This window comes from Siphateles boraxobius, unplaced genomic scaffold (genome assembly GCF_051911475.1).
Source record: "Siphateles boraxobius isolate OS27281-9 unplaced genomic scaffold, OSU_SipBor_1 22, whole genome shotgun sequence".
Lineage (NCBI taxonomy): Eukaryota > Metazoa > Chordata > Actinopteri > Cypriniformes > Leuciscidae > Siphateles > Siphateles boraxobius.
Window position 1 is genome coordinate 3,359,887 of NW_027508833.1, and position 16,064 is coordinate 3,375,950.

At 38.7% G+C, this 16,064-nt stretch overlaps 1 protein-coding gene across 2 annotated transcripts in view; it reads right to left on the reverse strand.

The window, feature by feature from the left end:
- The window catches only part of alk (ALK receptor tyrosine kinase), a 510,023-nt gene extending 505,451 nt beyond the window's left edge, over positions 1 to 4,572 (reverse strand). Inside the window, exon 1 of one of the 2 annotated variants that reach the window (XM_077238337.1) lies at positions 2,874 to 4,572. Coding sequence is in view for 1 of the 2 variants with exons in the window: in XM_077238336.1 (XP_077094451.1) it covers positions 2,874 to 3,594 (721 nt within the window). In the remaining variant the exon portion in view is untranslated. The remainder of the gene's footprint in view (positions 1 to 2,873) is intronic. The other variant, XM_077238336.1, reaches the window with a different exon arrangement.
- Between the last annotated feature and the right edge of the window lie 11,492 nt (positions 4,573 to 16,064).

Below are 16,064 nucleotides of genomic sequence, written 5' to 3' on the forward strand. Positions count from 1 at the left end.
CTTGTTTTACTGTGGTTGGCAACCATAGGCCCATATGATTTCATTAAGTTACCGCAATACGGAAAACATGGACTGAATTGCGATATCCATGCATAAAAACAAAATTTACTGTATAACGCGGAATTTCACGGAATTTGTCAGATCTTGGATGAAAAGAAGGTAAGTAGCCTAAACTTAAATAAAATCGCGATATAGACTAGTGTCTGTGAATATTAAACCGCTTAAAGACTATTTAAAAAGGAATCATGCATGTTCTGCGTGTCTCTGTGAATGAATGGCTCAGACGCGCGGATTCATTAACCACACACTGAAGCACCGATGACGCTTGCGATGTTTTCAGTAATGGATCGATGAACTTTATCTACAGCCGCTCTGAGAGTCACTTTAGCAGCATTTTAGCTTGATTTGAGAAACTATCGTCATATCAAAAAAAAAAAAAAAACCAGAGACTCAAAGGTCTAGCTACATGGCAACCTGTCAAAATAAAAGGTTGGTTTTAACCTTTGAAGAAAGTTTTGCTTAAATCATTAGGCCTACATTTTAAATAATTGGTCATTACAATTTAAACCATTAAAAAAAACTATTTTATAGAGCCCTTAAAATGTAATTTATTTAAAAATGTTAATAAATTATTGTTAAATTATATACGTTTCATGATTTCAATTAATTACACGTTTTTGATTACTAAAATGTTATTTAACCATTAAAATGGGAGTCCAGAAAAATGAAAACAAAATAAAACTGAATTTGGAATGTGGGAAAAAATAAAACGGATTTCATAGGGCCCTACAAACCAGCTTTTTGGTGCATTACCATCACCTTCAGCTCCGTATGGTGTGACATCACGTACCAGTATCAATCCTTGGGCTGACACGTGAGAAATGGAAAAAGATGCACACACTCTTGACACCTGGTTTTGTTATAGTTTTATATAGTTATATGGTTTTATATTGTTATGTTTTTGTTTTGTTTTTGCCAAATTGGTTTGGAACAGTTGTTGAATAAACAATTGAACTGACAAATTATGCCTGCCTATATTTTTGATTGACAATTTTATTGATCACTGAGACTTGGAATTAAGTTGGTTCAATATAAAAATTAAATTTGAAAAAGTAGCTTTAGATGTAGTAAACTACTTTTGCCATATTGCTGTAGCTTAGCTTGCTACATTTCCCAGGGTGGTAGCTTCAGTGTAGTGAAGCTACATTTAATGTAGAGTAACTGCTAGCTTAGCTCACTACATTTTCTAAGTAGCTTGCCCAACACTGAAAATCACAATATGTGGGCTGCACCAGAAACTTGAATCCTGCTTGAAGCAGCTACAGAAAAATCACCAAAAATGAGACAGCTTTCAAGGGAGATGAATGAGAAATGTGAAAAGAAATGAATGTGTCAGAATCAAAGACCAAAGACTGGGTGTAACATAGGCAATATTAGGTAGCTATGCTATGCTAACCTAACCTTACCAGAAGTGCTGTTTAAACTGATAAAGCAAATATGATCAAAGCTGTGGGAGTCACAAAAAAACATCATAAAGAAACACAACCACAACGAAAACTGAGAGGGTCAGCAGCTGTTGGACTTCTAATGAAGATAACCCATAATTTGGTACTAAAGCCTGTACTTTAGAACATGCAGTATATACTACAAAAAGCCTATAGTGCATATTCAGGGGTCATAAAACCTTAACCTGTCTCTTGAGGACATTGCACTTCATAGCTTTGAGTGTCTCTGAGAACATCGTCTCTCTGATTATTTGGGGGGAAAGGGTGCAATAAACTGATTTATCAAGAATAATACTTCAAATATCATTGCAAATGTTTAATCAGAAAAACGTTGCTAATGCTAAATAATGAATGAAAGCCCGCTGTAGTGTTTCCCCAGTGGTCACTCTATTAGGTCAACACTGAGATTCTTAACACTAAATTACAATGAGAAAACAGATCAACAGTTTTGGATTTTACAGGAGGGATGGGGCAAGCCATTAAATGGGGTTTGCATCTGTCAGCTTATGCGATTTTGCCCCTTGTTGTGTGTGCAGTGATGCTTTGTAGTCTTTAATGGTGTTGCAGTGCCACCATTGTGAACAGCCAATGAATTACCAAGACTGATAATATTGCAACAATACAAAGGAGGAAGTGACAAATCTCAGCATAAACAAATCACAGTGGAAAACTTTTTTTGTTCTTTTTTTTTTTTTGCTGTTCACAAACTTTTCTCACTGTTGTATTGTATGCAGGGGATAATGTTCAGCCGGTCATGATCGGAAAAATAACCCCCAACAGGGTGATCAAGATAAGTTTTATGTACTATGATGACATGACCAGGCTTATTACACAGCTAATCAGCATATTTATAAATACATGATCTGAAATATTGAATTGAGCTGAAGTTACATAGCATTGCATGGCCAATGGTCATTATTAAGACCTATCTGACTGCAGATTAACCAAGAACTGTTTAGAAAAGGAATATAACTGCTTACTATTGCAAGAACTAAGCACAAGTAAGCAATGAATTAACTGTATATTTTTTTATAAATTGTTGAGGGGCCCCCTGGACCTGTGGGCACCAAAACAGTTTCCACCTTTAACCTTAGCGACTGCTCTGCATGTAATTACACTGCAAATTAAACTCGGTAACACTTTATTTTGCAGTGTCCTTGTTACACATGCTATAACTATAAATTATCTATAATGGCATGCAGCTAACTCTAAATCAAACCCCAATCCTAACCTAAGTAGCATGTAGTTACTATTAAGCCTACTGAGTAAAATGTTTAATTACACTGGAACATGGACACCTTAACATAAAGTATAGGCCTAACCTTAAACTCTATAAACACTGCAATCATCGCAAAGTTGAATTCTTACCACTTGAAGCGATGTGAATGAAGAGGCGGGCGTCCGAAGCTCTGATGGCAGCGGAGTACTTGTCCTCTTTCCCCGGGACCTGAACTTTCCGCTCGGGCATGAGTCGGACCCTGAGCCGGCCTCCCTCCGCCCCCAGCCACCACTCCAAAATCCGCGTTAGGTCCATTTCCAGGAACACAACCGGCGCGTCCTCGTACACATGCAGTCCTCCACATCCCGTTTTAACCATCTCTTCTCCCACCTCCACCACAACTTGATTTGACTTTCGACTGGCACTGGTCAAACCTAAATTCAAAACTTTCGGCACGGGACGCTTCTGTCGATACGGCAGCTGTCCAGTGCTGGATCTGTTGAGGTTCATCCCAGCCAACTTTACATCAACCAAACTGGCGATGGTTTTTTGCAACGGAACACATCGCATGAGCAAGTTCGCGCGCACCGTGTAACATCCATTAAACGACAGACAGTCTCCGTTAAGCGGGCGCTTTATAAACAGTGCCAAGTAGTAACGTAACAGCGACGGGACGGCGAAATCCACCGAGAGCGTCTTCCTCTTGATCCGAGAGGTGGAGGTCTGGTTGGAGTCCTTTCTGTCGGTGGCGTTGATGAACGCGGACGTGGGAAAAGTAGTAAGTGCGTCCGCGGTTCTCTGAGAAGCGCACTGCAGCTCGGGAAGAAATGCCGCAGACCAAAGAAAAAAGTAGAGTAGCCGTGCGATCATGATTTTAGGCTAAAAAGATCCAATTTTCTTTTGGGTTCTGCTTCACTCCTGCACCCGCACGCTCTCCAAATGGGGTGCTGAAACGGGAAACGAATGGAGAGCTATTCGAGTCTACATTTCTTCTCCTTGTGCATTCTCCTTGCTTTTATCAAAGCTCTTGAGGTTGCTATTTAATTCCCGCATATTAAAGAAGAATAATCCACAAAATAATTCCTTGGTAGGGTCATTAAATCGCACAAAAAAGATTCGCCTCTTGTGGAGCTTCTTGGTATGCCTAACAAGTTCTCCAGGGCTGCTCAAAGGCTCCTTGTATCTGCATGCAATACCTCAGAGTCGTTCTGTCAGCAATCCTTTTTTTAATTTTTTTTATCTTCAGCAGTCGTATAATAACAGATCCTTACACATTTAACATTACCACTTTTCGATAAGCCAACATATTTACACGACAAACTGCGCGCGTTGAAATCAAACACAATCCATTGAATACCGTGTTTCTGCCGATCATAAACACAAGTTTTTTTATCATACTGTGACTAAGAATACTTTACGCTTTTTAGACTTGGTCGATCTAAATCGAGCGGGTCTTACCTGCGCAGCCAGTCAAAACGAGGGAGCCTTTTCAGCGCGAGCTGCTCATTTGAGGCTGCAAATGCCGCGTGCGCGCGAACCCACTGTGCGCGTGCCACCCCGGCGTTCCGATTTATTTATTTTTATTTTTGGGGTTGTGAAATTCACTTCTGCATCTCTTTATGACGTGACCAGCATCAGGTCGTTAGACGCGAATATGAGCCCGTTAAAACTATCGTGATTGGTGTCGACACTCGTCACGGCGCTATAAACTCATTGAAATGACCGAGATGGCACCTCTTTATGGCGGCATTGCGCCGTAATTAGTTTTTAATGAATATCTGTGTATGACGAGCGTCGCCTCCCAATAATTTAGCTACTCGGATAATCATTCACAGCCTCTGTAATTATGCTATCACGTCACGGAGCGATTGGATCGAGTGCTTAGATGCGTCAAAACGCAGACGCACTTTTTTATTTTGCTTTCAGAACAAAAAAGATATAAACCTGATATAATCAATTAAAGCCTTCTATTAGGCTACTGTATACTAAACACCCCATTGGATGAAACAGACATAATTGGTTTCTTTAATTTTAACGGATCTCCGACTTAGTTTGTCACAATCTTGAAAAAACTTCGGTTAACTTATGTGAGAATTGGACAACAACAAAATATAAGACATTACAGACAATGTTTGTCAGACACAAGAATTGTGATAGATAGATAGATAGATAGATAGATAGATAGATAGATAGATAGATAGATAGATAGATAGATAGATAGATAGATAGATAGATAGATAGATAGATAGATAGATAGATTATTTGGAATGTTTTCAAAATATGATGGGATGATGTGGAACATTAAGCTTTGAAAAAACCCAGCGGATTTCATGCCAGCTTAATAATGTCATTAAAGGAAAAGAGGGGCATACCAACTAGAAAATTCTCAAATTTATCGTTATTTCTCGATTAAAAATTGTTGTTTTACAGATAATATCATTTGTAAAGATCATGTTGTGGTTGTCGTTGTTGTTGTTGTTGTTTTTTACAGTACTATTGTGAGAAGCATTTTCACAATAGTGGATTCAGATTTAAGATTAAAAATTTAAATAGAATCTAAACACATGAGTGAAAGGACATTTATAACCATGTACATAAACCACTGATTAATTAAGCATTATAAAATGTAATCCTGTCTGTCAACGTTATTAAAGAAAGTTATGAAATCATTATAAAGTGTCTAGCGATTTTGCTTTCCTCCGCTAGATGGGAGTATGTCGCGATTATTGGTTTGATCTGTGCCATCGTGACGAGCTCATTAATGCTCTCATTGCACTGGGATTTAAACAGCCTGCCAGACGGGTGTTATCATTCCCGGAAATAGAGTGACTAATTGGGCGCTATATTCTAATTGTTGTGCTATGAAAGAGACAATCCGTTTAGTGGTAAGGTTGTTTAATTAAGACAAGGTTACTGTCGAGCATTGCATTGCTGAAATAAGATCTGACGTGTTGGGACTTGCGTCGTGCAACTTTATGTAACCAGTGCATCACAATTATGCGATAAAGATAGTGTCATGTCAGATTCAAAAGAATTATACAGTCTTGGCTTCAATTCAATTAGAAATATTTAACTTTGAGGATCATTAAAACCTTTCCATATCAATAATATCAATATTAATAATGCATTAAAGCCAATTAAAGAATGCCATGTTATGAAACAAACCGGAATTCATAAAAACAGGCCGGAATGATTTGTTCACAAATCAGATTCTGATCTAGGGTTAAGGTTGACTCACTGACTCAGTCTGGTCGCAAGGGTTATCAGTGAATTGCAGTCTGTTTTCCACACGAAGTTGAGTTCGTATGACTTTAGAAGAGTGTGTGAGTTTAGTTAAACTACTTTTTGACACTTTTATGGTGATTCCAAATCCCCTTTGAAACTCGAAAGACTCCTGTGTTCCACAGAAGAATGAAAGTCTTGCTGTTTTAGAAGATAAGGATCAGAGTGTACATTTTATGTATTTATTGATAACTATTGCTTATATCGGTAACACTTTATTTTGATGGTCCACTATACATTCTTTTTAACTATAAGTCATTTTACTACATGTAACTTTGCAACTATATGTAACTTTGCAAATACTACTACACTAATGACTGGTGGACATGTAGTTGCAAAGTTACTTATAGCTAGTAGAATGTCTAAATAAAGTCATAAATAATGCAATTGAAATAAAATGTAACCCTTAAATCAGTTATGCGCTTGCTTACATCTAGACACCAATAATTACTAATTATTAAAACACTATATATATATATATATATATATATATATATATATATATATATATATATATATTTAAAGTCCCCCTGTAGTCAATAATTGTATCCTTTAAATTACATATTTAAACTTTTTTTTCCTTTGAAAATTTTTTTCTTTATGCCTTAAAATAGCTTGAATGTAAATATACACCTTTACATCATTTAGTATACTATGAATATGCAAATTAGCCCCGTCTCCACTCACTCACACCAGCTCAGAGTTTCACTCGGCAAACTTACTGAGGTAAACGCTGCACAATAGTGTTGCTCGGACACATATCTGTAATTAATATGATTAGCCTTTTGCTTGACTATGTTATCAAACAGCTAATAATGTGTTGCTAATGTTACATACACCATGTTCCTGTTCGCCATCTCAGACTCAGACAGCTGACAATAATCAGAAACACTTTGAACAACTCAGAATGCCAGTGCAGAAAGGCATATACACTGAACAAAATTATAAATGCAACACTTTTGTTTTTGCAGCCATATTTCATGAGCTGAACTCAAAGATCTAAGACTTTTTCTATGTACACAAAAGGCCTATTTCTCTCAAATATTGTTCACAAATCTTTCTAAATCTGTGTTAGTCAGCACTTCTGCTTTGTCGAGATAATCCATCCACCTCACAGGTGTGGCATATCAAGATGTTGATTAGACAGGATGATTATTGCACAGGTGTGCCTTAGATGTGGCGGACAGCGTGTATGGCGTTGTGTGGGTGAGCGGTTTGCTGATGTCAACGTTGTGGATCGAGTGGCCCATGGTGGCGGTGGGGTTATGGTATGGACACGCATATGTTATGGACAACGAACACAGGTGCATTTTATTGACTGCATTTTGAATGCACAGACATACCGTGATCCTGAGGCCCATTGTTGTGACATTCATCCACGACCATCATCTCATGTTGCAGCATGATAATGCATGGCCCCATGTTGCAAGGATCTTTACACAATTCCTGGAAGCTGAAAACATCCCAGTTCTTGCATGGCCAGCATACTCACCGGACATGTCACCCATTGAGCATGTTTGGGATGCTCTGGATCGGCGTATACAACAGCTTGTTCCAGGTCCTGCCAATATCCAGCAACTTAATATTATATAACTTAACTTAATACACATCAAAGTCCCACTATAATGCTAAATCTACCATATTTTTTATATCAACAGAAAAATATACCGGTATTACCTGGCATCTCTCGAGCCTCTCCTGCTAGTTCACTGTTAATGATATGCCATAGCCCGACGGTGCGTTGATGGTGTTGGTTACAAGGTAGTTTGTGACGTCAGAAACACCAGCGATTTCAAACCGCGTTTTTGAGACTGTTTTTGGTTCACCGCAGTTTTAAAGAGAAAATACTCAACAATGGTGTTGACTTGTGAATTTGCACATGGTTTGTCTTAAAGCATATTAAAAACACAACATCGACATAAACAACATTAAGAACTTGATTTTCATCACAGTGGGACTTTAAGAAAGTTGCTTAGAGGTCATGGAAGGACATTTTCCAATCAATCACATAACAACATAAAAGTTGTTTATGGATAAAATATCTTACCATGCTTGCTTGCTTAAGTTTTCATGTGGCGAGAACAGACAAGTAGGCCTACAGCAGTTATAATTTTACATTGCAATGCGGGATACCAAATGATATTTCATTTCACCGTGTCTATTGTATTTCAATGTCTGTGCGTCCATCTCACTGGTTCATTGATTCCATTACTCAATATATCCCCATGTCTGTGATGTTTCTCCTAAGAGCTGACACTTGCTCCTTGATTTAACACCTGTGTGTGCGCATATGAATATACAGGCAGTTTTTCAATCATTTGAAAACACATTACCAAGTTGAGTTACATGAGCTTTCCATAAGCATACCGAATGCTTTATGACCCTGCCTGGGGCTTCTCTGTCTCACACACCCTCGTACACTTCCATGTTTTAGTATCTATCTTACTGAAGCAGAGGAGCTGTTGAATCCGAGCTAAGCATCCGTGCTGTGCAAGGAAACACTCTCTTTTTGCACTACCCTCTCTGGACCTACATCCACAGAAAATAAAGTCGGATTGTTTTAATTCATATGTGGGGGCCAGTGATAGCAGATAGTGTGTTGTAGAAGGGGGATGAATCGGCTTTGTTAATATTCAGCACATCTTTCACAGTAAATCTGAGCTTTTACGCTGTACTCCATATGAATGTACAAGCCTTTGAAATTGATGGCGAAGTTTCATTTCTTGCAGTAATGAAACGCACAGTGCACAGTGAATTCTTCAGTGTTCTCATTAATGGGCAAAAGAGGTGGAATAAAACGTGCAAATGGCGGAAACTGTCTTGCTGTTGCGATGGCCAAATCTTCCGAACCCTCTGCAGCTGTTCAAAGAATTTAAAAGAGATTTGAAACAAAATAGTTCTTAATTATAAAAAACCATGAGCATGAAATCTCCAGAATGCTATAAATGAACATCTACAAATCTACATAGAATATTAAAGACCCCTCAGAATATCTAAATTAAATTTTTGTGGCCTATAGCTTTAAAGGGATAGTAGTTCATCCAAAAATGAAAATTCCAAAACAGTCTCATGGCAGTTCAGAACTATTTTGTGTATTGGTGAGTTTGAGGTTAATTTGTATAAATTTGTGAAATCTCATGTGTACGTTTTAGTACAATTCACACAATTCATACAAAATCATCACCATGTAAAATAGTTACTTTGTCCCGTGAGATCATCATCATTTACTCACACTCATGCTGTTCCAAACCTCTATGACTTTATAGTGTTTTTTTTTTTCTTCCATACAATGAAATTCAGTTCAACCTGTTGGTTTACCAGTACGGAGGTTCACAGTAAAAATAATCATAGAATCAGACAACTACGCAATGAGAATTTAGATGAGAAATCAATGAGAAAATTGCATTCTAATAATGCACACAAAACTTTTATAATACTTTTTCCAGTCTTTTGAATTTAAGACTTCTTGGTTACTTCGAAAAGAGCAAAGTAGCATTTCCTTCTGTGATCCAAAAAAAAAAGAGAGAGAAGGTATGGATTCGGAAAAACATTTTACATTATTCCTTTAATTAATTGTTTTATGGTGATTGTTGTTACTCAAAATTGGTATTTGCAAATGTAAGATGTGGGAGTGGTTTTAGCAGCAATTCTCCCAGAGCGCACTAGTGCTTAGATTTGTAACACTGCATTAGAAAAACTCCATTTGAATGAACAGGCTGTATCGCCTCAGAATATAAAGTGTCTTCAGGTGTATCGGTTTTCAGCAGCCTGTTTGCTCCTATAGTAAAAAAAAAGATTTCTTTTATCAATGGCTCCTCTTGCAGTCCCCCAAACTCAAGAGTACTGTTGAGTGGAGGTGTTGTGATAAATTGCAGCAAAATATGCACTTACACAAGGCTCCCCCCTAGCGCTCTATCATATCTGGAGAAGCCATAAATCAGGCTAGTTGCCAGTGTTCCACTTACAGTGAGATCTGGTTCTCCCCGTTCTGGCCACCTATCCACGCACCTGAGGATGTTTGATTACTACTAAGTAAAAAGTTCTCCCTTTGAACCGCCCTGTTTCTTCATCGGTCCACGTGTATTGGGGGGGATTGAAAAGCAGTCCAGTGCTGCTCCTGTCATGCATTTTGCATTGGCTGTGGGACGGCTCGATGCATCCCTATTCCTAACGCATACCATTTTTACCCTCTATGTTTGATGAATAAAATGCAAACTACATTTGAAAACCCCCAAAAAATAAAAAAAATAGACAGGCCTTTTATAAAAACCACAGAGGGTGTATGAGCTGTCTTTCACTGTCTTTGTGGGAACTGAGGAAAAATCCCCTGTCAGACACGCAGAATGTCAAAATTAATTCGGACATGACAAAGAAGCTGTTGGCTTGTGGGTGGTGGATTCATTTTCTCACCCTTCATTTCTAGAACCTTCTAGAATCTGCTCAATCTGCTTAGTCTGCCCTCATACTAGAAGATCGTTGCTCAGCAAAATTTTGCTAGTGAAATCCAGTCACTCCAATTGGAATCAGTGTGATCATGAGTTTAGCATGAGGGTGAAAGATTTCCCCAAGCAGATTTCGCTAATTTTCAAGATAGCCACATGAACTCACCACGTTGACCAACAGAAAGCTTCTTATTTTGGAAGTGACTTCTGTGTGAGCTGTGCTTTATTTATCGCTATGTTGTTGATAAGCTAAGGGTACGTTTACACGACAACGATGTGCTTAAAACAGAGAAGTTTTCCCTTTGAGTTTTCCGCGTACAGACGACATCATTGTAAAAACGATCCCCATTCTCACGGAGCCGCAAAAACGACTAAAAACGCTGTATTCTGCTGCCAGGCCATTAGGTGCCGATGAAACACTATAGACTGAAATGCATGTGCATGACCTCATTGTCTTCAGAGATTCGCAGTTTTGTTGTTTTCATGGAGACCTTTTTCAAAAACTTGCACTTTGAAACCCGTTTTCAAAAGTTTGTGTTTTCAGGCACCCGTTGTCATGTGTAGGGTATGGACCAATCAGACACACACTAATTATTCATTATATACAAAGGTTTATGAAACTCCAAAACTAACAGCCCAAATGAACAAACACAAGGGCAGAAACAGTAACCAATGTTACAGGGCTGATAAGGAGATTTTACGACCTCTGAGGAATGTGGCCACATGCACAAAAGACAACAAAGGAAGACAGAAATCCTGCATTAATCATAGACTAACTGATTTATAAATGAACATGCATAAAACTGCGAAAGAAACAGTGTAAATGGTTTACTGTCTCGTGTACTATTAGGTATATATTATGGTATGTACCCTGGTATACAACCAATTAACGATTAATGTAACCTCACCTGTATCATGCCTCCTACCTTATTAATCCTCATTTAATGACTCACACTTTGATGTACATCACCTTCTTCTAGAATGCAGTGTGGATGTGTTATAGCTATCTGAACATTAATGAAGGTATAACCACGCTTGGGACAAAGACTCGTAAATCAACGAAGAGCCACTTTCCCTCTCAGACATATCACCTTTCTGATTGGTCGAGTTCAACCCTTAGGGGTGGATCTTTTCCAGGCTTTATTAGAGACCGTACACATGTGACCTCCCTCTCTTAGTTCTTTCATACACCTGCAACACTGTTTCTGGTTATACTGGGGAACCCCCTCCCCCTCCACGGGGGCCCCAGGGCCCAGCAGGCCTCGATCCAACCAGAGGTGGGCTCAGGCAGGAGAGAGAAGACTCTCTCACAAAGAACCAAGGACAATCTCAGGAGTTTTGGACCAAAGACTCCAACCAACAACGACTCCAATCACCCACTCTTCCGACTTCCTCACTTCTCCTGGGTGCTCGCCGTGGCCAAAACAAGGCCCCAGGCCTTGACCAAACCAGCCCTGTGTTCCTGGAGAAAGAGAACTCTCAACCAACTTCCACTTGACACTGCCGGGACCATCAACGACTTCAATTTTCAACAACTTCAAGAATTGTTCCCACTACAAATGCAAGTATTCAATTCAATGAAATGTGAAAATGAAATTCTGATGGTTCTTCTCATAGTCCCTCTTCTGGTTTACAATGTCATCCTGTCACTAACCTATTTCTGTATTTATGTATATATGTTTGTTTAGTTTATTTATGTTTATGATTTAGTTAATGAAACTTATGCACTTTATGTATTTGGTTCTGATTTGCTTGCAACACAAAGTCCCTTTACAGTTTTTGATCTTGCTACATGCTCAAAACGCTGTACATGCAAAGAAATAATTATTCTTCTGTGGCCAGGGAAGTTACCCTTTTCTTAGAAAAAATTAATAATCAAAAGAGTTCGTTGGACGAACGGATTAATTGATTGAAATATTAATTTAGCCATGTCAAGTTAATCCAATTAACTGACCCAAATATTCATAATTAATCATAACAAGTTATAATTGATTATTAATATTTCATAAAGCTAAGTTCCTTACACGTGTAAATAAACGGCCAAAAAGTTTTAAAAGTTTTACGGTTTTAGTTGAAAGCTGTGTCGTGTAAACAGCCCCTAAAACAGCTATGTTCTTGCAGAGTTTATTTCTAACCAGCTCCAACACAACTTCCTGAAGCTTCTAGGACTCCTTGGTTAGCTGGTTTAGATGCGTTTGATGAACTTTGCTGGAAGGCAGCCCTCCAGGACTGGGGTTTAACAAACCTGCAGTATAACATTAGCGTGTTTTGCTAAGCTAACACACCATACACTTGACCACTTTTCTACCTATATAATGTATTTTTGTATTTTGGGTTGCCGGCTACGATGGTTAACACTTAATGGTAAACGGGATGGGGAATTTATAATATATTTATTTGGAAAAATGCAACTTTTTCAACCCCATATTTAAGTGGCTGTGTAGTGACTCTTGTACATGCAGCAATATTGGACGCCTTGGGAATTAAAATGGGTTGTTTAAAATGCTGCCTCCATTGGCAGCTCACTAGGATTTGATACACTCCAGTCATCAGTGAAACATATGGAAGGGCTGCACTGCTTGTTAAAGAAGAAGAGTTTCTCACTCCTGTGGTTTTACAAGCCGACGCTTCAGCAGCAAAATATAGAATATGTACCAACTTCATTGAATTCAGTTATCATTTTTATCTCCTCCCAAAGAGCTTGAAGTGATGCGTCTGAGGAACAATGTCAGAGCTGTGAATTGACTTTGGAATATCGCCTTCCCTCCAGATGTGTAAGTCACAGAGCCCTAAAACCACAGTTCATCATCCATATGAAAGAGCTGAGAACTGCATATGAGTATATTCTGTTTAAGATTTGATGTGATATGAATCGCCTCAAAAGCATGTGAAGTCAGGCAAGTTATTATAAATTGATTCGAGCATGAGAAAATTGGAGACAACTCTTGATTAAAATTATCTCCATTTTTGGCAAAAACAGGATTTCCTGTTTGAATAATGATTAGGTTATGACAGGGCAGGTTTAGAAAGCAAAATTTAATTTGGCTTTGTAACTTCAGAGCAGAGGATGTTTGTTCCAATATATTCATGAAATAGGTTTAATCATGATCTTGGGGTTTGGTGAGTTTAATATTGTGATCAAGATGATAACAACAGGTATTACAAACAGAACAGCGCCATCCAAACATATTCAACTGATGTGATACAAATATTGTCGTTGTTTTTTGTTATATTAAACTATAAAGAAAATGTAATGTGATACAAATATTGTCGTTGTTTTTTTTTATATTAAACTATAAAGAAAATGTATGCCTTGTTTGACACAGTAACCATGCTTCCTCTCTGGTTGCAGTTCAGCTGTCAGGTTCAATGCCCCAGTAGTTGCCGGCTGAACAGTAAATAGGCATTGTTGACATGTACAGTTAATATGAGATTCTGAAGAATCCAGTGATTTTGGAACAAGAGCAGAAGTTGTCAGTTATTTAATGCTAAGGTCATGTGTTTGATTCCTAGGGGATGCATTAACTGATCAATTGACCTGAATTCAATGTAAATCATATGGATAAAAGTATCTGCCAAATGCATAAATGTCAGGTCATTCATGCGGGAAAAGAAATGTGCGAAGAAGCTCTGGATCTGTAAGATACACACAGGATAAATAAGTAAATACTAAGGATGGGACAAATCACAATCACAAGCGTTTTATCGAATATATCACATCAAAATCAAAGTTCTGTCATCATTTACTCATCCTCATGTCATTACAACCCTGTGTGACTTTATTTATTTGGCAGAGCACAACATAATTTTAATATTGCTATGCTCCACTTTAGACATTCTACTAACTAGAATAAACTTTACAACGTCAACTAGTAGTAGACTGTCTGCTTAATATCTGCTAACACGTTATTGTGATGCTCCCCAACATACATTCTACTGATTATGTCAACTTAACCCTAAACTTAACCTAACAGTCTACTAATACCCCAATGAGAGTTAGCTGACATGTACTGTAGTTGCAAAGATACTTATTGATAGATGTCTAAAGTGTAACTGTAAGGGGGGTTCAGTGTTGTTTTGGACACCATTAACTTTCACTGTAAGGACAAAAACAGCTGAAACATTCATCAAAATATATTGTTTGTGTAAGTAAGTCAAACATATTTGATTTTTGTGTGAACTGTCCCTTTTAATGTAAAATTCTACCCAGGTTTAATGACACGTAGGCGTGTGCCGGTTTCAGAATTGGTGATGACGGGTATGACGTGAGTCAAATGTGACTGTTCATAACATAACCGTGGGGGGGGGGGGGGGGGGGGGGGGTTGTGACGTTCGTTTGTTATTATAGGACAACTTAGTTTGAATAAAGGAGCAGACACTGATCTACTTGCTCTAAGCTTATTTAAAATGAACAGCAAGACGACCAGAAGTGAACGTGCTTTGTTTTAAATAAATCACACACAGTAAACAAAACCTTAACAAAAAAAACTTTGCAATGAACTGCAATTTAGACACGCAAACTGGGTGCCGGTGCGGTGAGACGTACATGCTCAGGCAGATTCGGCTTGAAGTCATTCATCCTCGGATGCGGTGCCGTGCGCGCTGTTACAAAAAACAAAGCTGTGCACACAGCAATGCGAAATGGGGTCTTGCCGGTCCTGCGCACCCAACGCGTCATTTTTGCCGCGCGCACCTTCGCGCTCGTGCGAACCATAGACAGTAAAAGAAACGGACGCGTTGAGTATAAACAAGGCTTTACTCCATGTCAGCGCGCGCTCTGATCGGTAAAGGGGCAGAGATTTCTCCCATGTCATCTCCAGCAGTAGCAGAAGCACCACCACTAACTCCGCCTCCGTTTCCCTCGTAAGCTGATATTAGTATTTAAACATTCTCCATGATAAAAATTTTTTGTAAACAAATATTTTAATAACACGGTTTTGTCGGTTATAGAGTTCTAATGACGGTGTTCAACTATAACCATCGGTCTCATGGTTATATAATAACCGTCGCAGCCCTAATGACACGTGACAAAACAGACAGGGGTTCGCCACATAAACACCAGCCCAGACTTTATAACATCTGAACCACTGATGCCTCCATCAGTCACCTCAACAAATCAATGCAGACCTGTTCTGGTCCCACAGTTCTCTGGCACAGCCCATTAGATGTCTGCACAGGCATGGAGAATGGGGCAGAGTGGAGAAACCTCCATTAGTTTCCTGTTGACCTCTGAACGCTGCGTCATGACCTTTCCATGAGCCCAACAGAATTATACCATGGCTGGATTTCAGAATGATGTGATCTCAAGCATCACTGGCCAATTAAATTTCTTATATGGATTACCAAGACAAATGCGAACGCGAGGGAATTCTCACACTTGTGTTGTCGATGAAAGCCATGACCAATATACTGAAATAAAGTCAAGCATGACTGTGTTAGAAGGAAGGCAATCATTAGATGTCTGATTGTGACTGTGTGTGTGTGTGTGGCATTTGAGGAACGATGATCAAATGTTGTTAAAGGGTTAGTTCACCCAAAAATGAAAATTATGTCATTAATGACTCACCCTCATGTCGTTCCAAGCCCGTAAGACCTCCGTTCATCTTCGGAACACAG